At 28.6% G+C, this 22,522-nt stretch overlaps 2 protein-coding genes across 2 annotated transcripts in view; one reads left to right on the top strand and one right to left on the bottom strand.

Annotated features, from left to right (window-relative positions):
* LOC113377667 (serine/threonine-protein kinase STK11) overlaps positions 1-22,522 on the bottom strand; it is a 95,968-nt gene that overhangs the window by 73,017 nt on the left and 429 nt on the right. The window lies entirely within an intron of this gene.
* Positions 998-21,303, top strand: LOC113377665 (facilitated trehalose transporter Tret1-like). The gene is made up of 4 exons (XM_026618054.1): positions 998-1,150; positions 16,295-16,735; positions 18,992-19,114; positions 19,965-21,303. Exons 1-4 carry the CDS (start codon positions 1,073-1,075, stop codon positions 21,222-21,224), a joined length of 1,902 nt encoding a protein of 633 aa, XP_026473839.1. The 5' UTR covers positions 998-1,072; the 3' UTR covers positions 21,225-21,303.

The raw sequence follows: 22,522 nt of genomic DNA, 5'->3' as shown, positions 1-22,522 counted from the left end.
TATATGAGTTATAGATGTAGGAAATATATTAACGTAGTATATTGTGGGAGTCCACTACCTATATCCCTATTTTCATTTCATGCATCCCGACACTTTTTTTCGTTGACGTGGATTCCCTGAAAGTTGTCATGAACTCCTGGGGGTCCATTCTTAACGATATATTTTATTGGTATAATGCCTTACAAATACAAAAATTTAATCGATGATTGCTTAGCATCAGATCAGTTTGTTTATAATTATCGATATTTTTTACATGTTATTGTTGTTATGATTCTGTGAAGGTGTTCGAATACGACACTTGTTTTTTTGATTCGCACGTGTAAGCCATTCATGCGCATCGTTTACTATCGTCTCGAGGGAGAAGGAGTAATTTTTAAATTTGCGTTTCAAAATCTAAATCAGTCGCAGATAAGGCGCGCATACGCAGAAAAAACTTATCGTCGAGCCGTAAGAAATCGGCATGCTTTAGTTCCTTAATTAAAGTATTACGTGGCGCCCATGCCCATGATTGCGATACGCGAACTTTATTCATAAACACGGTCGAGCCCACCATCGGCTTCGTCGTTTGCAAAGTCACGCTGAGCCACAGAGCAGAGCCGCTCGACGAGTGTGTTGAGCCAAAGTCTATAATCACTAACCCTACTCCAGAGTTCTTGTCCATCAGAGACACAATAAGTACATATATCAGATGGACTTACGCACACACCTGAACCCGATCCACTAACACACGCTGAATTGCTGAACGTATAAATATTACCTCGTGTTCACCATGGAGTTTCAGTTACCGAATCTAAAACACCGCAAACGACTCCATGTAGATTGGTTTAAATTTAAAATTAGCGCGCTTCGACAGTTTGCCGAATACTAGTTGAATATTTAGTTAAAAATAGAATAACGCCGTCGATAATATCCTAATTGCGATACTGGTGATTTTTAGTGAATTTATTGATGTAACAACTAGTCACATTTCTGGACTAAAATAATTCAGTTAAACCGTGCTATTGTAGTAGTGCAAAATTACCGTGAGTGTTAAGCGATTTCGAACGTGCAAAATCAAATACTCACTCGTGAGATGGATTCGCGTCAACCGAAAAGCTTGGCACGATTGGCCAAAAATATGTGGAAATTCAGAGATTCGCTAGGAGAGATGGTAAGTTTGCATATGTTATATGCCAACATTTAACTATTTCAACAACTACTATTTAGGGTTCAATGTCATCGTTCATTTCACCGTTGCAAATTAATAGAGTTAATTGTGATAAAATAAACGAATTTATTTAAAAAAAAATCAATCTGAGAGCTGCTAGGCTAGGAACAATATATATTTTTTTATTCTAATAAAGAATAATGCTGAATTTTAATAAAAAATAGTTATTTATTTATTAACGAGCCTCCACCTAATACTGTAATAGAAGAAGGATTAACAACTGCAAAACAAAAATTGTATTAGCATCGTGCCTTAAAGCAATTTGTTTGTCCCGTAGTGTAATGTAAAGTTTTTAAAAGAATGAATTTGAATTTTTTGAACAATTTGATAAAATCGAAGAATTATCAAATTATCAGATATTATAGTGTTCAAAATTTTCAAAAAAAATTTTCAAAAAAGTCGATAGCGCATAGTCTAATGATCATTTTTGACCACAAAATGAATTTTTTTCTGGCCCGCCTTCCCAAAATGTAATCAATTCTTCATTCACTCAATACCAGTAAAATGTTTTTTGAATCATTCCAATCGGTCGCTCTGTTCTCTCAAAAACTAAAATGCCATTTTTGGCACTTTATCCCATATCTTCTAAACAGCTGGACTTGCCTTTGCCAAAAACTAATCAGCGTCTCCCCATCAATAGAAATCGAATGCTTTTTAAACCATTTGAATCGGTTGATCCGAAGTTGACGTCAAAATTTGTATTCGTACATACATACATACACACACACATACATACATCCATTTTTTTCTAACAAGGTATGCCAAAATGTTCACAAATGTTCGAAACAGAACTCTCAGCATTTGAAGGATTTTGAGAAAACCATATTATTTTTCTTCAACTATCTATATTAATATGTGCTGGGCTGTAATATTTTTGTCTTAAACTTAAAGGAATAACTTTCACACATAGAATATAAACCAATAGACCAAAACCAACATCATATTTGACATATTGTAAAAAACAAACAAATAGAACGGATGCTATTATTTTGTATACCAAAATATTCCAATTATCAATGAACAATTTTGTTCATAACAATTAGATCCAATTTGACGGTATGGTGAGCGACAGCAATTCATATTCAGTGAGCTTTTTGGCCAGGTTTAAGTATATTTTTTAAAATTTAAATATGACTAATTTTTACAACTATTATAATAAAAAATATTATAAATAATAATTTTTTTTTGTATAATTAAATTTTTGTCGACGCACGCCACTGCTTTCGCCGTTTTATAAAAAAATCCTAAATTACATAATAAAAATAGTTTTTATCTGAAATAATAGGCGTGAACAGAATGCTTGTGGAACAAGCTGGATATTAGATTAGATTATTACATCATCGTTAATATATTCAAAATTCAATAAAAAATCTTTATTAGTAATACAACTGGTTAAACTATTATCTTTATAATTTAAGTTTAATAATCAATATTAACCTTTAAATTTTATTATTAGCAAGAAGTAATGGCACATGAGAAATTAATATTCATGACTGTTGAAATACTTTCGAATAAATAATCAACCTCTCGCATGGGCATTACGCATAGTTTAATAATATAAATTAATAGAATTCAATAAAATTCATGTGGGATTTTGTTACGAAATGATTAAAAATCAATATTGCACCACAAGGTGCATGTATACCTATATACATATTCATGTGCAAAAACATAGGGTAGAGCGGGGCTTAAAAGTATACGGGTAAAAAGATCCACACCGATATCTCAAAAACAAGTACGGTTGAGAATTTTTAACAACAATATTTTAAAGTAGAGATTGAATAATGTAGTTATTTCGCAAAATCTCTTTAACTTTTAAAATAAGACATTGTACCTGTTTGCCTCTTGGCCGTCCCTGGGGTAAAAAACACTGGATAACATTTTGTTTAAAAACACTCAAAAAACACATTTTTAAAAAGATGGACTGTCTGGGAGTTTTACTGAACTTTTTCTGGTAGTTAGATTTGTTCGGTGTGTGCTAATTTTAATGATATAGGTAGATAGGTAGATATAGGTGGATATAGGTAGATATATGATAGGCTCGGTTTTAACAATATAATTGCTCATAGTCAAATTGAACCTTTGGGCCCCGCTTTACCTTACATATAAGTTTATGTATACCCATATGAATATATTTATATATAAGTGTATGTATGTAATTGTTTTCTAAACAGCACATCCAAATAAAGAACAAAAAGCTTTTTAAGGATAGTATTTATTTGTGACGTTTCGAAACAAGTTACGTTCCATAATCTAACTTTCTTTTAAAAACAAAGTACATAGTAGTTAGTATAATAAGCAATATGACAAGTCATTGAAAAAAATGTAGAGAAATGGATTATAAAACTTTAATAACAATATTTTGTTTTATATTATCAAAATTGAGAAACAAAAGTGTTTTATTTGAGATCTATAAACGCACCCCTAATTTTAAACCCACTACTTCCAAAAAAAATTATTTTTTATTTGGTTTTACTGTTCAGAAAACAAACAAATTAAGAGTAGAAAAAAGTGAAAATTTAATGCTTAAAATAATAATTCTTATACTATCAGTGCTCGGTCTATAAATATGACCGTTATATGAATAGCGCCACTTTTTTGCATCGATTTCATTATTACTAACAAGTTGTATTTATTATAGCCAATTTTATTTTGCTCGTTGAAATTAATGTTTATCATGAGTAACAATTATAAAACTAACTAGTGGTGTATGGCATTGTGTCTTAAGGCAAATTACTGGAACTTCCCGCACCGTTGCGAAATGTTCGATGAATATTAAATATTTTCAAATAGATTATTATGAATATTGTAACATTGTCTAATATTTGTAGGAATTATATAAACTGAATTGCAAAGTTAAAATTATTTGTTTAAAGTATATTAGTACTTTAGTCAGGTAGTTCAAAGTATATTAGAACTTTTAGTCAGAAATTCAGAATCTGAATTAGTTTCGAAATATAAAATTTTTTTTTGAAAAAAAAAATGGGAAAATAAATTGGAACAATTCTTTTTTCCAAAAGCAATTATTTTGTTAAAACAAGCAGAAAGTTCTTTGAATCATTTAAATCGGATGCTTTGTTCTCTCAAAAACTGGCATTTTTTGCACATTCAGCACTGTATCTTTGAAATGGCTAGACCTACCTTTGCCAAAAACTAATCACTTCTTCTCTCAATCATTACAAATTAAATGTTTTTTAGATCATTCAAATCGGATACTCCGTTCTCTCAAAAACTCGATTTGTACTTTCTGCTCTATTTGCTCCGCATCTCCGTAACGGCTGGACCTGCCTTTGCTAAAAACTAATCAGCCCATCTCCCTATCAATTGGAATTGAATGTTTTTCGAGCCATTCAAATCGGTTGATCCGTGCGCCAGAAAACGTGGACGAAAAAATGCGGACATACAAAACACACACATCCATTTTTTCTGAGGCTTGCCAAAATGTTCAGAAACCTTCAAAACGTGAAGATATGCAAAAATTTTCATTTTCAATTTTTGGCCTATTACTACAACTATCCTACGGGAAGTTAAAAATAACAATTTGGACAAAAATATAAGATAAAAAATTAGCATATCTCTTTTTGATTTAGAATTACAAGAATCAAATCATTCATCTAGAATAATAATCGTTTAAAGTTTCTTTTAAATCCATCGATACTTTATTTTTGAAGTAGACATTCTCGATTTTTACAGCATGAGAATTGAATGCAAAATATGGTTGGAAACCCATGTGAGATTTTAAATCTAGATTCCCCCTCTTCGGAAATCTTTAGACTTGGTTTGCTTAGAATGAATTCTTCTCATTCCAGTTTGGTTTTTTGTATTTGTAGTACCCGTCATGTGTATAATATTTACGAAAAGTTGTCTCTATACTCATTCTTTTTTTTTATTATTTTCATATAAATTACAATCTGTCTCCAAGAGACATTCAGTAATTAGATTGTTGGTAGTAAAAAATGGATGTTTAAAAGGATACCCAGTAGTAAACCTTTTAGTTATGATATGATATACTCATTCTTGAATTTCAAATAATTTTGTATAATATTTGTAATAAGCTTTCAGATAATATTTTTTTTTAGTTTACCACATAATTTTAAACTGCCTTTAGTAAATAAATGACAATGAGTGGAAGTTGCCAGCATTACTTTTACTTTAAATAAACTAATATAATTGAATAAGAGTAAAATTAAATTAAAAATAAAGTAGAAGTGCATGGCATCGTTCCCTAAGGCAAATTGCTGTAACTACCCGTACCGTAATTTAAATTTTTTAAGAACTTTAAAATTTGTTTAATATTTTGGAGTATACTGTTTTTTTGAGAATTTTGAAGTTTTTGAAAAAAATCGACTTTTTTGTACAAATTAAAATGATAGACCATTATATTGTATGAAGTGGTATGAAGCGGAATAAACTCTAAAAATTATTTGAAAATTGTAGAGAGATAATCTTCCAGATCTTAATATTGGCTAGGACACGTATTGAATTAATAACTTAGGACTCCAGCTGAACCCAATGATAAAATATATAAAATCTAAATATCCTTTATATTACTCTGATATGCGACTGTAATCGCATCATATCAGACAAAAATAATGAAAAAAGTAACATGCTTCGAATATGTGAAAAATATTATATTTTTATAGGCAATTACTTGATTAACGTGTTTATAGATTTATAAATTACATGTAACTATAATATTAATTTTGAATGTTATTTGGAATTACCAAATTTTATCACAAAATGCAATTTAGATAATTAAAGATGCAACAAAACAATTAGATAAATCCAGAATTGCAGAAAAATACATCTTGCAATAACCTCAGGTGACGTCAACTAATTTGATAGTCAAGTGATAAAAAATAAATTATAGTCTTAATCATGAAACCTTGTACATAAGCACATGAACTATAAAAAAAACATTCGAGATTTGATTCTGATTGATCTATTTGCATTTAAACATATTTACGAGTATAATATGGATTCACTCTAGCTTAGAACATTTAACAAATATGATGATTACCAAGAGTTAATTGTATAACACTATATCAATGTTAAAAAATCAACTTAATAATAATTATAATAATATTAATAATATCAATAGTAATTTTCTATTCAATCAATAAATAAGGATATTTTCTGATTAATAATACTATAGGATATTCTATTAATAAAAATAAGATAAAAATGTAGTTTTCATCAAGAATCTAAGTTGAGTTCTAATTAGATCAAGTAGCGATTTTGTTTCCAACCTTTTGTAGTAGTTTTCTCTTACTAAATTAAAAATATTTAATTTTACTATTTATAATGAAGTATGATTCAATCGCTTAGCTTATGATGTGCAAATATTGTATTAACTGTTTCTTATTATAAAATGGAACCACTGCAATGAATAATATAAACATCTAGTATTTGTGTTCCTCTAGTATTATCCAGAGTATTCCACAATCATTTTGTACTATGAACGATGAAGATTATATGAACTTTAACATGATAAGAACAAAGCAAACAAAATATTATGTTAAAGACAATAGAATAGTAGGCCTGGAAATAAACACAAATATCGATAGTTGTTAATAGTATTCCCCAGATCATTTGTCTAATAATGATTTCAAAGTTTCACTTTATGCTTGCAAGTTGATCTTTATATTTGTCCTGCCTGATGTCAGTGGCGTTTTTCCCAAAATCGACTTTTTTACCACTATGCATATACTGCATATGTAAATGTGGGCAGAAATTTGATAGAAAGCACAGTTTTGCAGAAAGAAACATGGAATATGACATCAAATCAATTAGTAGTTATTTAGCAATATATATGTGACAAAACGCAACATATAGGTGTATAGCAATATATGACTATGGGAAATTATATGGTGAAAACCAAACCAATTGTCTATATCACAACAAATAACACATAACTACTATCTATGTTCAGTAAAACTATCAGCTAATTCGTCATTGTAGAAATGCGTTTTTACCGATTTTCAAAAATTTGTCAACTGGTTCTTTTATCCCACAGACTGGGTAAAATTGGACGACCAAGGGGCAAAGGGGGTTAATGTCTTATTTTAATTTTTAAGGGATTTCATGAAATAATAGCTATATTATTCAATCAATGCAAAATATAAATTACACATGTTACATTTTTTACAGAGATAATACTTATATGTATATAACCTTGATGTGGTATTTCTTCGGAAATAATGATCAGCATAGTTGGAATAAATATTAATTTATCTGGTATTTGTAAAATTGCTTTTTGTAACTTAATTTACTTTTTTATCTATTATTTAGGGTAAAGGTTTTTTTGGTACTTTTTACTCCACCTTTGGAGACATTTAATAAATAAAAAAAATGAATCTAAAATAAAAATAACAATACACCTTATAAAACATTTAAACAGGATAGACTTAAGAATTATAATGAGGTCTCGTTAACTAAACAACAGTGCTTAAAACCCCAAAAAAACTAACAACAAAGAAAATATTTTTGTTATGAATTTTCAAACATTGCCGTTTATCTCCCGATAGCGACGTCATAAGAATCAAGGTGATGGCTGGTTATACATCTTTTTCCCTCTACTTTCAAATATTGTTAAAAAAGTTTTAACTTCACTTGTTTTTGAGATATCTGTAGTAGACTTTTTTACCCGCGGACCATTAAGCCCCGCTCTACCCTACATTTAATGTATAATGTGATAAAACTAAATTTGTTGAATCGGTTCTCACGATTTTATTTATCTGTGCTAAATCTAATTCGCTAATTTCATATTTTCTTATTCGATTTGAATAATTTAAATACAATTTGGTATAATTCGATAAGAACTAGCGTTGATTAATTTAAAGTTGAACAAAAATATTCAAAACTCGAAGTCTACTGTAAAAATTCAAAAACAATTAAAATTATAGAGAATTATTCTGATTAGATTTAATCAAGATTGTCCGAACTGGTAAATTGTAATTGAGTGTTAAAAAGGACACAGATATTGGCAGTTCTTCCAATTTGCCTTCAGGCAAAATTTCACAAGCGCCAAGTCATTTTTATTATTCACAAAAGTAAATTATAACAAAAAAAAAATTATTATTCGCAAAAAACGGATGACCTTATTATGAGACTCACCCACACGTGTTATTATATTCAACCAGATTCACAGAATTCTAAGTAAAACTGAAAATAAAAAATCGATTTTTCAGCAAAATTGTTTACGCCCAATTACATATTTTTTGAACTGCTCATTAAGCATAAATATGTTTTTTTTCAGTAACTATACGAATAATAAGATATAAAACTGGAATATTCTACTTATGTCTGATTACATATTTCTTAGATTTGGTGTCATCTATATTTCAGCTACTTGCAATGATGACAAATAAAAACACATTCCTACATACGTGAAATTCGTCTGATATGTGCTCAATCATTGATTTGCCAAAATATATCGAACAACATAGTTAATAAACAAATTCTAGTTCGAATCCATATAACGAACCCAAAGCGCGTGTCACTAGGGTCACAGGCTATCGACGGACTCTCTCACACTACATCTATACGTGATCGCGTAGCTAGACACCAGCAGATGCAAACATTAATCACCATCGGGCATTTCTGAGAGACAAACGAAAAAATTAAAAAGATTTTTGAAAAATATGATTTGTGTCCTGATTTTATAAAAACTCTGCATTTTTTTCGTGGTCTTTCAAGTCCATCGTAGTAGAAAACAGACACCCTGCGAAATTGAGACAATTTTTGAAAAATATGACTTTATGTTTCCTTATTCTATTCTCTTATTTTCTTTAGCAGAAAATTTAGACGTTTTTAGAAAAACACCATATTTTTTGCATGTTTTTCTAATCCGTCTTAGTAAAAAGCAGCCCCTCAGCGATTTGCAAAAATTTAGACGGTTTTTCAAAAATTCCTTATTCTAATCTCTCTTTTCTATTTTTTGCGTTTTTTCTAATCGCTCGTAGAAGAAAGCAGCTCCTCAGCGATTTGCAATTCTGACGTTTTTGAAAAGTTCCTTATTATTTTTTAACTCTTCTTTTTTGAGTTTTTTCTAAACCGTCGCAGTAGAAATCCTGACATTTTTTGAAAAATTTCTTATTCTTTCATAACTCTTGTTTTTTTGTCGTTTTTATCAATTCGTCATAGTAGAAAGCGGACCGTCAGTAATTTGCAAAAATTCAGATGATTTTTGAGAAATTCATATTTATTTTTTTAACTCTTCTTTTTTCGCTTTTTTTCTAGTCAGTCATAGTAAAATACAACTCCTCAGCGATTCGCAAAAAATCAGATGTTTTTCGAAAAATTTCTTGCTCTTTTATGACTCTTGTTTTTTGTCGTTTTTACCAATTCGTCGCAGTAGAAAGTAGACCATCAGTAATTTGCAAAAATTTAGAAGTTTTTTAAAAAATTCCTTTTTATTTATTTTTTTTTTCTAATCCATCATGGTCGAATACAGCCCCTCAGCGATTTGCACAAAATCAGACAGTTCTTGAAAAATTCCTTTTTTTCTTAACTCTTCTTATTTTCACACTTTTTCTAATCCCTCACAGAAAACGGCATCTAAGCAATTTCCAAATACCGAGAAGTTTTCTTAAAAATATGAAATTATATTTCTTATTCATTTTTAGCCCTTCAAATTTTTTCGGGTTTTTTCAAATCCATCGTAGTAGAAAACAGTCCTCTCCCCTGTGGTTTGCAAAAATTGGGACAATTTTAGAAAAATATGAAGTTATGTGTTCTTATTACTTTCTAGCTCTTCTTTCTCTAATACACTTCGCTGCGATTTTCAAAAATTGAGGCCATTTTTGAAAAATTTGAAATTACGCTTCCTTATTGTGTTTTAACTATTTGTATTTTTCTCGCGTTTGTCGAAGCTATCGTACAAAATAGCCTCTATGCAAAAAAAATCAATCCGGTTTTTAATAAATTATTCCCTTGCAAAACTAACTCATTTATAGGACGATTCTGTCGTAAAATAGACCAATGTTATGACAAGACTGTGTTACGTAGCGTTTTTCATATAAAGTGGTACTAAAAACTGTCAAAATGCTATGTAATTGCTGTACAGTCAGGTTTTTTTATATAGAAAATCTAACCTAGAAAACGCACATACATCAAAAAAGAATCGTATCATAAGTGCATCCTTAAGATGTGGCATAATAACATATGAGGAAAGTTGCATTTTATGTGTAAAACGCCTGACTGCACAGCAAATACATAGCATTTTGACAGTTTTAGCAGCTTTATATGAAAAACAAAAAAAATCGAGTTAAAATTTGCTATAACTTCTAGTTTTACCATAAGTTTATATAAGATTTTCATCATTTGCGTTCATGATTGTTCGATTGATCTTACTAGATCAATATCACAGTAATATTTGCATAAATCTAAGCGTCAATATTTTTCCTTCTACTGAAAATATATCACGATACATGCATATAAATAAATCCTTATAGACATCCTTCAAAGTGATTGAATCAGATTTGCAACACGCAACATAAAGATATTTTATTATCAAAATTATATTCCGATTGTAAAACCATATATATATACCGTATTTAAATATAGTAGACCAAATTAAAATGGTAATGAAAAATAAGTAAAACATAAATCATATAATATATGTAATAAGTGCAATGAAAATATTAGAAAAATTAAAAAAATATATAATTATTAAATAATTAACCCAAACAAATTCGTTATTATATATTCTAGTCATTTCATCAAAAATAATTTATGTTATGCAAAATTAGACAAAATTAAAAAATAGCATTCATTGTACCAAGATTAAAGATTAATGTTGCATAATTTGATTAGGTGCAAATTATGTGGAAAAATTATTTGAAATTTAAAAAATTGTTGTGATTTCCTCAATTCTCAAAATTAATAACTATTGATAAATTAATTATGCATGAATTAATTTAAAAAAAAAATTATATATATCAAAAATTAAAATTTGGGTATAATATAAAAATTACACAATTTGAAATTTACTTCGAAATTACCCGAAAATGACAAATTTTAAAGAGATTGATTAAACGAGTTTGAAAGTTAGAACTATTGTGTTTTATATATATATATATATATATATATATATATATATATATATATATTATTTTAATAACAATTGTAAAACGAATAATAAAATATAACGAATAATAAAATATAACATGAAAATATGTACAATTTTTTCGTTTAAATATTCGTAAATTAAATTCAAATTATATTACAATAATATAATGACTGGTATCGCCCCCAATGGTGACACTACCCATCGATCATTCGGAGCCAAGGATAATTACGCATTATCAGGAAAAAAAGTATGTCCCAAAAAATTGACATAAATACGATCGACGATTCTGCCATGGAGGCAGTATTAGACACGGGAGGATAGTTGCTCTGTTCGTTTAGAATATTTCCAGCAAATAGCGTAGTGCCACTAGGCCTCAAACCTGGACAAACTAGATAACATGTGAGTGAATAATATCAGTGATTCATTATGAATAAATGTATTTGTTTATTAATTAAATGCACCGCGCGGTCTACTATTTTCAATAAATCATTCAGGGCATTATCTTATTTATGATGTCTTTTGAGTCAGCATGTACAGATTTTCATATTAAATCGTTGTATTTCTGTGACTTAATTTAATTAGATTTTTGGTCCATAATTTGGTGAAAAAAATCAGGATCTAGGATCAGGATCTAAGTTGTTTATATATAACAGTGATATTTAACACTTCTTGCATTCGGTTAATAATGTTTTATTTTCATTTTGATTTGAATGTACTCTAATTGTAAGTAGTAAAATATAAAGATATATTTCTTTTCCAAATTTTCGTAATATTTTATATTAATTTTTTTTGCGTTCAACTGATTTCATAAAGATTCGTATACATTTCTGTTGTATTTTGAAAACAGGTGTGATTTAATTTGTGTTATTTAATTCTATGCATTTATGAAGGTAACAAAACAGTTAGAATTAACACAAATTTATTTATTGAAGTGCTTATATATAGTGTGTATTAATATCCTATATTATCAATTTCATTTCCTTTTTTTTTTTTTTTGCAACTCTAATTTTGTATCCCAAGCAAAAACAAGACATTTCCAAGCACGTTGGGAAAAGCTAATTTGAAAAATTAATCGATTTGATATTAGTGTTTTTATAAATATTAAGCGTACTTTTAGTTTGAGCAAATCCAAGTTACTATTACGAAAAACTATTTGTATATTAAATATAAAATTTCAATTTATATATATTTATGGACTTTATTGCATGACATTGTCGATGAATTAACTAAAGTATGAAATCGTGGAGCTTTGTGTCAAGTGCAACAAAAGAACTGTGTGAATGAACCTGACCAGGCTAAAAAAAAATCGAAAGCTCAAATTCGAACTTGAATTTGACTCGTAGCAAACTGCTCAATTCGAACCAAAACTGGTTTGAATCCGGTTGATGGCAAACCGATCCGGTTTAATAAAGTCGACGTCACTAATAAATTTATTTATTTATTTATTTGTCTATTCTATGATATCTTATTATTAGAAAGTTGAGAATAAATTATTTTGATTTTGTGCACTGCAATTGAAAACATCCGCTTTTTTAATTTACGCTTTACATGGATAACGACGACATCAAAAATCTTCAAAGACAAAAATTCTTGTCTTTGAGATCATAACTTTATGTGTTAATAAGTAATAAAACTTGCCAATCTAATATAACAAAATAATGGAGCACGTAAAAATATCAATTTTTTACTTTATTTTATACATGTTCTTCAAAAGATTTCTGGCAAAAATGCATTTGATTTGAAAAATCAATTTTCTGTTTATAAATAATTTTATGTTTCCGAGATATGGGATGTCCCCATCTTCAGTATGTGTTAAAACAAACTTTCTTTATTCATTTATGCACTTAAAAAAAAAAACTTCACATCGTTGAAAACTTCTTTAAAAATTGAAAGAATTCACTTATCAAGTTCAAAAATTAAAATGTAAAAAATAATTAAAAACTCACTATAAAGTAACTCATGCATTCATAAAAAAAACAGTAAATGTATAATTTAATTTTTGTCTTACAATTAGTGTGTTTGAATAGATTTAGTACATTCAATTAGAGTTTATTTATTTTTATTTTATTTTCAATTAGTTTACAGGTAAAAAGTGAAATAAATGTATATTCTTTTTGGTTTGATTTAACAGTTCTTGAAGACGGAGACACCATATATCTCAAGAACGAAAAAACTGAACAATCTTTTTATTTTGATCAATTTTTTTGAATTATATTGGCAAGTTTCATTACTAATTAAAATATAAAGTAATGAATTTTGATGAACAAAACATAATTAAACCCTTTGTTATCTAGGGGAAATATTATTTAAAAATATACATGTGTATAAATTCAGGTCAATTAAAAACTTAATTAGTTCAGAAATTTATATATATATATGTATATATATATATATATATATATATATATATATATATGTGTGTATTTTAACCTTTAATTCTATATTTATCTACATGCGTCATGAAAATTGCAATAATGAAAAATGATGCAAAATGATTAAGTAATATATGTGCTCTCAATTTAGATTTTTAATTCCATGCATAGATACTTCAGTATGTGCAAAATCATCAGGTCAAAAATGCATTAAACATCAACAAAAATTTAAAAAACGTCCTCTTAGCTGTTGCTAGCTCAGCTTTGACCATGAGTAATATAGATAACAACGGATCAATGTTTCAATATAAACAGCAAAACCATTGACATTCTCTCTAAATCTCGAGAAAAACAACAAAGTATATTGTATTTCTTTTAATTAATAGTAAAATCAAGTATCAATGTATTAGTGTCGTACAAACTGTCTCAGCAAAAATATTAGAATTAACAAAACAAAAAATCGATACATTTTTCTTGACCTAACGTTTAAGTCTCCTTGAACTATTCACAGTAACAAGTGTGGCGAGTTCATACGTAATATGTACATATGTGCGTACATGACGACAATATTTTGCCCAAAGCACAAAAATAGATTAAATGATTACTTAAAAATTGTTCTACATGCAACCAGTTTGTCGGAAATGATGTTTCAATTCATTATAAAGATCATTATAAAAAATAACGTAGCTGCTGGATATCGAAGGTATATCAATTAACAAAAAGTAACATATTTATCAATTGGAATCTAAATACATGGATAAAATCAAAACAAAAAGTACATTGAATTTTTCTATTAGAAATTCATTTAATTAACTTATTAGATATCTTATGGTGAAAATGAATTCTTTAATAATATAAAAATAAAATTTATGATTTCTAAGTATTATTAAATTAAATTTTAAACAAGATTTTGAATATATTTCCTTTAAAATAGAGTATTTACGTAAGCTTCATTAAAACATCTAATTATTTTAAATTAAATACTAGTTACAGTTTGCTTTGAAGACACCAAATTCAATTCAAATTTGTTCATTAACGGTTCTGTGCAAATAATTTTTAATTAAAAAAAAATCTCATTAAGCTTTTGAGCTTGAAATTATAGGATGATTGCTGCTTCAATGAATTTTCACTAATAACATTGACGTTATAATAAAATTCTTCTGGAAAAAAATATTAATATTTTAGGAAAGTAATGCGGACATACCTTAAAGTTCTGATATTTCATATTTAAAGAGTAAAATTATCTGTTTTTTGTTTTTAATTCTGAAAAATAGTGTATGTAATGTCTAAAAGATTGTAATGCAATAGTTAGAAATCTAGTAGTTTCACCAGAAATGGATTTTTATGACGACCTAGGGCACTGACAAAAAATGCCATACACTATCACTGAAATTTGGCCCTATTATTAATCAATGAAGTTTGTTTTCAGAAAGGCATGAATAATTTTAAAATATTTTTAATTTTTCAGAAAAACTACATATATTTATTAATTCCGGAAGATACAAGAATCAATTATCTTTTTAATTCTTTATGAAAATAAATTATTTAATCTATTTTAATAGGTTTCACTCAAATTTTCAAAATGATAATAGACAAAGTTATAATGTTATACATATTGCATAAATTATATTTCTTGAAACAAAAAATGTTATTAAGAAAAATTAATTTGTATAGAATTTTTTCTCGCTTTTCAAATTTTGCCACCCTAGAAAATTTGCCGCCCTGGGCACTAGCGACGACAGCCCTTACTGAATTGTTAAAAATTAATCTATTCAGGATCGCCCTTACTGAATTGTTAAAAATTAATCTATTCAGGATCGCAATCATTTAGTATTTTTCTTTAAACAAAATTATGAAACGATTTGATATAAATCTTTTGTAAAGAAGAAAAAGTTATAAAAAAACAATACTTATCGTTCTTCATTTAAAAAAAGCGCATACAGCATTAAAAATAAGAAGCTATTATTTTTTAGACATTTTCATTTGCGCCTAATATTCTTTGTAATTTGGTTAAAAAAATAATACTCGACGGTTAAAAAAATAACGATTAAAAGTATTTACTCAGACTCTTATGGGCCCCAGATTTTTAGAAGAAAAATAAATATGTAGGCCATGAGAACAACTATTCAAAAAAATATATTGCTCTTTTTTTGCAAATCGTGAACTCCTCGTAACTCTTTATATTTTTTGAATTTACAGGATATTGAATCTCATTGTACGTCATTTGGCTTTCGGAATTCAATAAAGAAAAGCGTTTCTATTTCATTCACTAAAGCCAACATTAAAATCCACCATTGGGTTTCGTCCACTTTAAATAAATGAAATTGTTGTTCTTTGGTTATTGTCCAATTTTTGGTACCATATTTTATACAAAGATTTAGCGGTCACAATTTGGTTAACTGATGGCAAAACAATTTCTACATAAATCACTATTGTTTGAATTAAAGAACTGAAGAAGACTCTTGTTCTTCTCTGTTTGTCCCATCTCTATGTCGTTTATGGCTGAGATAAAACGCGAAAATAATATTTGTAATAATATTAAGCAATACCGGCCGAAAATGTGTACAGAGAATTTCACAGCGACTTCATATAACAATATTTATAAAGCAAATTTGTTAATAATAAATCAAATTTTGATTTCAGGATGCAACATCTCATGTAACACCAGAAGATGAGGAAAGTCTGTTTGAAGGTAAAATCGCAGATTATCCGAAGATCGTGCGAAATGTAGATGCAGAGCGCAGAAGATCATCAGCCACCTATCAGGCAATCAAAGTGTTAAATTCTCAAATTCTCGACTCGTCAGAGGAGGACTATTCCAGTTTCGACGAGGACCTCGGTTCTGACGACGACGAGGAAATAGCTGTTGCTCGATTGATATTCCAAGGGCAACGTGAAGTCAGTATTGACAGCAAGAGAAAATTGCGAATCGAGATGGAACTGCAGAGGATGAAGGAAGAGAATTTGCGATCAAGCGTGCCGTATCTGGCGTCCTTAAAAGACGGCGACAAAAAAGACAAAGTTAATGATGTTGTCATTGATGTGTATCAGCCTACAACTACTCCGATACGCATTGCAACCCAGGTAATAATTACACACTTCTCACACATCGTACATTTTTTTTCGAAAATACCATAGTCGGTAAAGAAAAATATACCATTTGAAAGTTTATGAATTTACTAATATATCACAACAATATTTAACTAACAACAACAACATATATTGATTTGATTAAATACATGCAGAGTAAGAACTGATCTTTAAGATCTCTGAAAAATTTATCTTGGCATATAAACTTTTTCACATGATTTAAAGTAAGGTGACCATATTTTTTCAAATCAAAACCGGGACGTGAAAGGAGAAGAGGGGGTGAATACTGAAAAATTTAATATGATTTTAAAACAACAAATACTATTTAACCCTCCGTCGGTCGGATATTTATTCACCTTCGAACGGTCGGAGTGGTCTGGCTGGACCACCATTCATTTTACATGCATTTATATGGGGTAAATGAGTTTTTGGTGTCTTATATGTTAACGATTATTAGTAGTAAATATTTATAGTTTTGATTTTTTTCTTTTTTTTACCGTCTTTTGCATGTGTTGAGCTTGTTTATAATAAAAAAATTATATATTATATTATACAATATAAAAAAAATCAAAGAATATAAAAAAATCGTTGCTTATTTTTATTATTTTTATTTTTCTGTTTTATATCAATGAAAAACAATATTTATTCTTTTTCGGCTCCTTCGAAATGAATGTGAAATTCAAATGAAAACAAAATGAGGTGCGTCGCCTTTGAAATGAACTGTAAAACTCAAGTTGAAAATATAATTTCACTACAGGTTTGCGAAAAAAGTTTTCGTATGCAGTACGGGTAGAAAAATTGTTGATAATGTGCGCATTACTCATTCGATTTTCAATATTTGCGATGACCAATAAGTTTGGTAGGTTTTCAAGGAACTCTCGTCGTGAAAATACTAACATTCATGTTACAACACATAGCAAATAATATATAAAATGAAGTTTGAATAGCAAATACTAGAAAAAAGACAAAATACTGGTTTACATGTATCAAAAAGCGTATATTTCATACAAAATGTATGGGTGGTCTAGACAGACCACTCCGACCGTTTGGAGTATAAAAAAGTTAATATCTTTATAATTATACTTTTGTACATTTTTTTGGCCTGATTTTTTCATTGATCGACAGCTAATGAAATTTTAGGAAAAGTCAAGAAATTTCAAGTCGATAGGATTACTATAAGTATTTTTATTTATTAATTGAAGTCGAAAAAAGTCTGGCCAGACCACGCCGACCGACAAGGGTTAAGAATGCATGAATAACTATTTAAATCAGAATTACTAACTAAAAACCACATTATTTGATTAAATGTTGTATTTTATACATGTAATTTTGGATCTATATGTTTATTCAGATTTCAAACGTATTATAAAATTTTGTTCAATTTTCTTCATAATTATTTAAAAATAATTAGCACTTAGGTATTCCAGGCAGTCAAGAAGTAATTTTTATAATTTTTGTTAATTTTCGTAAAATTTCAAAAAGTTCAAAGTTATGAATGTGAGAGCATACTTTAACCCTTTAATGGAAATGCTTTTTTATCGAATCACAAAAGCCAAGAACAAATAATTAATGATGTAAAATTATTCAATATCCTTCAAATTAAAAAACTATAAAGAGTTCCAAAGAGTTTACAATTTGCAATAAAATGTGCAATATATTTTTTCGAATAGTTGTTCCCATCGTCCACATATTTATTTTTTTCTAAAAATCTTGGGCACATAGGAGTCTCAGCAAATATTTTTAATTGTTAAGTTTTAACCTTCGGGTATTATTTTTTGAACCAAATTACAAAGAATATTAGACGCAAATGAAAATGCATAAAAATAATAGCTCCTTGTTTTTAATGCTGTATACGCATTTTTTTTAATGAAAAACGATAAGTATTGGATTTTTTTTACAACTTTTTCTTTCTTCTTTACAAAAGATTTATATCGAATCGTTCTATAATTTTGTTTGAAGAAAAATACTGAATGATTACGATCCTGAATAGATTGATTTTTAACAATTCAGTTTTAACACTAATAATGCGACTTGTCTACATATATTTTCCATAAAAAATCGACCAATACTATAATTACTTTAAACCACAATTCTTCTTGTATCTTGTATTCATAAGTATGTATATGTTATTAATTATTATTAATACCCTTTGGATACAATTTTCTATCATCATAATAATAGATTGACCAATTAATTTATATAATAAATTCATTGAAAATAAAATAAATGAAAAACATTATCTATCAACAGGTTCTTGCAGCATTGGCAGTATCCCTGGGATCCTTGGTGGTAGGATTTTCATCTGGGTACACTTCACCAGCTTTAGTTACGATGACAAGTGAAAACAACACATTTGGTGTCACATCGCAACAGGTAATTAATTGATCAAATTAAATAAAATTGATTAAATAAATTAATTGATTAAATTAATAAAAATTAATATCGAATATCAAGAAGAAAATGTTTTAAATTGAAAATTTAATGCAACAACCTTGAAGATCGTTATATTTGTTATCAATATTGTACGGCATTAATTTATATTATTAAATAATATAATCTTTAATAGGTACCATAATCTACAATTGAAGAAACTATTTTGCTATTTTATATCTGTTTTATTGAGATTTATAGACATAATTTAATACTTTTTTAATGAGAGTCATATATTGCGATCAGAAGATCTATAATAAACACTTACTTTTAGAAATCTGCGTTTTAGTAAAATGTTTAATATAAAAAATAACCTATCTTAACTATTTTGGGGTCAAGCAACACGAGCATAACGTAGTTTAATGATCGAAAAATTCAAGCCCAGATTTTGCGATTTGAATATTCGTACATAATTATTAATATAAACTTAATTGAATAATAACCATTTATAGAAATTCAAATTTTCGTGCAACATAAAAGAAAGGAACTAGTTTTGTCTGGATAACATTAGGATACACTTGCTGTGACCTCAAATGGTTAATGATAAGTCGTCAAATGCTTCTATAAATATATTATTTGCTGACAGGAATTGTTATGTTATTACGCTTAAATACATCCTGTCTAATAATAAAGATACACAGTAGTTACAAATAACTTGATGTTTCGAATTTACGTCAGATGACACTTGGTTTAACTCAACATGAATACAATAAATTTATTAATTTGAATATGTCATTCACTTTGACCCAATGAGTCGAAAATATGTTTTTAATTCGATTGAATTCTTTGACAGGTGTCCTGGGTAGGTGGAATAATGCCTCTAGCAGCATTGGCCGGGGGTATAATTGGAGGACCGCTCATTGAGAAATTTGGACGAAGGATGACGATACTGGCAACTGCTCCGCCTTTCGCGTTGGCATGGCTACTGATCGCATGCGCAACCGACATATGGTACGTCTTATCAGGACGGGCTCTGTCCGGACTATGTGTCGGAATCGCCACATTGTCATTACCTGTATATTTGGGAGAAACCCTGCAATCAGAAGTCCGTGGCACATTGGGCCTTTTACCCACCGCGTTGGGTAATATCGGAATCCTTGTAGTATTTTCGACGGGAATGTATTTAGACTGGCGTGCCCTGGCGTACATTGGAGCTGCTCTTCCAATACCATTCTTTTTACTAACTCTTCTGATCCCAGAAACTCCGCATTGGCAAGTTGCGCACGGTAATGAGCAAGGAGCAAGAAAATCTTTGCAATGGCTGAGAGGTGGCAACGAATTAGAAGTTGCTGCAGAACTTAAAAATATTGTGAGCACGATTGAATCGGAAAATATATCGAAAAATATAACAATACTGGATTTATTCAAGAGAAATAACCTCAAACCTCTATTAATTTCGTTAGGTTTGATGTTGTTCCAACAATTCAGTGGAATCAACGCCGTCATCTTTTACACGGTAATGATTTTTAAAGATGCTGGAAGTTCTGTAGATGAGAACCTTTGCACGATCATAGTTGGATTTGTAAATTTCGGCGCTACATTTTTGGCCACGGTATTGATAGATCGTCTTGGACGCAAGGTGTTGCTTTACATATCAGGAATTGCAATGACCATAACACTCATTACTCTCGGAGGATTCTTCTATGTGAAACACATAGGAACAGATGTATCTACGATTGGCTGGTTGCCTTTGGCCTGCTTCGTCATTTATGTAGTAGGCTTTTCACTTGGTTTTGGACCGGTGCCGTGGCTGATGATGGGCGAAATTTTACCTAGTAAAGTCAGAGGTACAGCCGCATCCGTCGCTACGTCTTTCAATTGGCTTTGCACATTTTTAGTAACGAAAACATTCACGGACATGTTAGTCGTAATGGGAACATATGGCGCATTCTGGTTATTCGGAACCGTGTGCGTAATAGCATTATTCTTTGTATTTTTCTTCGTGCCAGAGACACAAGGAAGAAGTTTAGAGGACATAGAACTGAGCATGCGCGGTCATTCTAGGAAAGTGGGTTCATTAGCCAATATGAAACCATTGCCGAATGAGTGCTGATGTACTAATAAATCATTATATTTGTGAATAATGTGCATTTAAATAATATTAATTTTAAATTTAATAAACTTTGAATGTAAAGCGCGAGAATATTATCCAAGCACTAATAAGAATTATTGAAAATATTAATATTTTCAAATTCTAAATAAATGACTGGATTAATTTTCTCTTGCATCACCGTTTTAAAAAGCTTAAGTGTGATATTCATATATACTCATTATAGAACGTCATTCCAAACATACCTCATGAAAAAAAGACTCCATGTGTTCAAATGTAGTATTAAACTTAGAAGTATATATGTATATATGAAATTTAAAAATTACAATAGTTTAATTTTATTTATCATTATTGAATTATTTTATATTATTATAGTGAAATTGATTCTTTATAAAACAAGTATAACAATTCTTAAACTCGATTCCTGTATTCAATTTAATATTTTATTCTTATCATAAAATTACTATAGCCAATCAAATATATGTATTAAATATTATGTAAAACATCATTTATATAAAATTTATATTTTTGAATATACCTAAAATATGGCAATGAAAAAAACATTCCATTAAAGTAATGAGAATTTTACACTATTCATAGAAATGTAAAAATTCATATGTACATTGAATTATATTTTTAATATAATGGGTTGTAAAGAATAATTTATGTAATAAATTTTTTACAAAAATATTATATTGTTTTCATAAAATTATATCGGAACAAATATTAAATTTATTTAACAGCAATTGACTACTGAAAAACGACTTAAATTATAAATATGATTAAATTAATTTGGCGCAACATATAAACAAAATTTAATCGACTTCTTTCTGTTTGTGCCAAACTGTATAAATGCAATAATTTAATACAAATTTATTCCCATTTTACAAAAGACTATCAAAAAAATTGCTGATAATTTATTATGTAATATATATGAAAAAAAAAATTATACACTTTTGAAGAACCAAAATTATTTACAGTCTTTCACAAAAAGTTTATGACAGAATTTATTTTAATAATTTAAATCGTTCAACACAAAACACGAAATAAAACCATAAAATATGACAAATATTACAGAGCGTTGTTATTTATTTATAGTTAAAAAAAGATAATAAAACAAATTGTGAGCTGTAATTCCCTGACTCATGAAATTAAAAAAATGGAAACCGATCCATTTAATGTTACATTTCTCTTAATTTATCCGATAATTAGTACGAAAGTACACAACAATCTGTCTGTCTATATAATTTCACAAATGTTCAATACCGTAGTATTATTGATGACCACATAAAATGTTGATT

The sequence above is a fragment of the Ctenocephalides felis genome, unplaced genomic scaffold, assembly GCF_003426905.1.
Source record: "Ctenocephalides felis isolate EL2017-DRISC unplaced genomic scaffold, ASM342690v1 CF-g0.4_SCAFFOLD_01886, whole genome shotgun sequence".
Lineage (NCBI taxonomy): Eukaryota > Metazoa > Arthropoda > Insecta > Siphonaptera > Pulicidae > Ctenocephalides > Ctenocephalides felis.
The sequence above is the reverse complement of the archived record's forward strand: the minus strand, read 5'-3'. Positions and strand labels throughout refer to the sequence as shown.

What these genes read in the sequence shown, in the direction of transcription:
- LOC113377665 (XM_026618054.1), top strand. Translation starts at nt 1,073, where the DNA reads ATGGATTCGCGTCAACCGAAAAGCTTGGCACGATTGGCCAAAAATATG. An exon ending in CGATACGCATTGCAACCCAG is followed by an intron (nt 16,736 to 18,991) that starts GTAATAATTACA and finishes ATCTATCAACAG; the next exon opens with GTTCTTGCAGCATTGGCAGT. An exon ending in TTGGTGTCACATCGCAACAG is followed by an intron (nt 19,115 to 19,964) that starts GTAATTAATTGA and finishes ATTCTTTGACAG; the next exon opens with GTGTCCTGGGTAGGTGGAAT.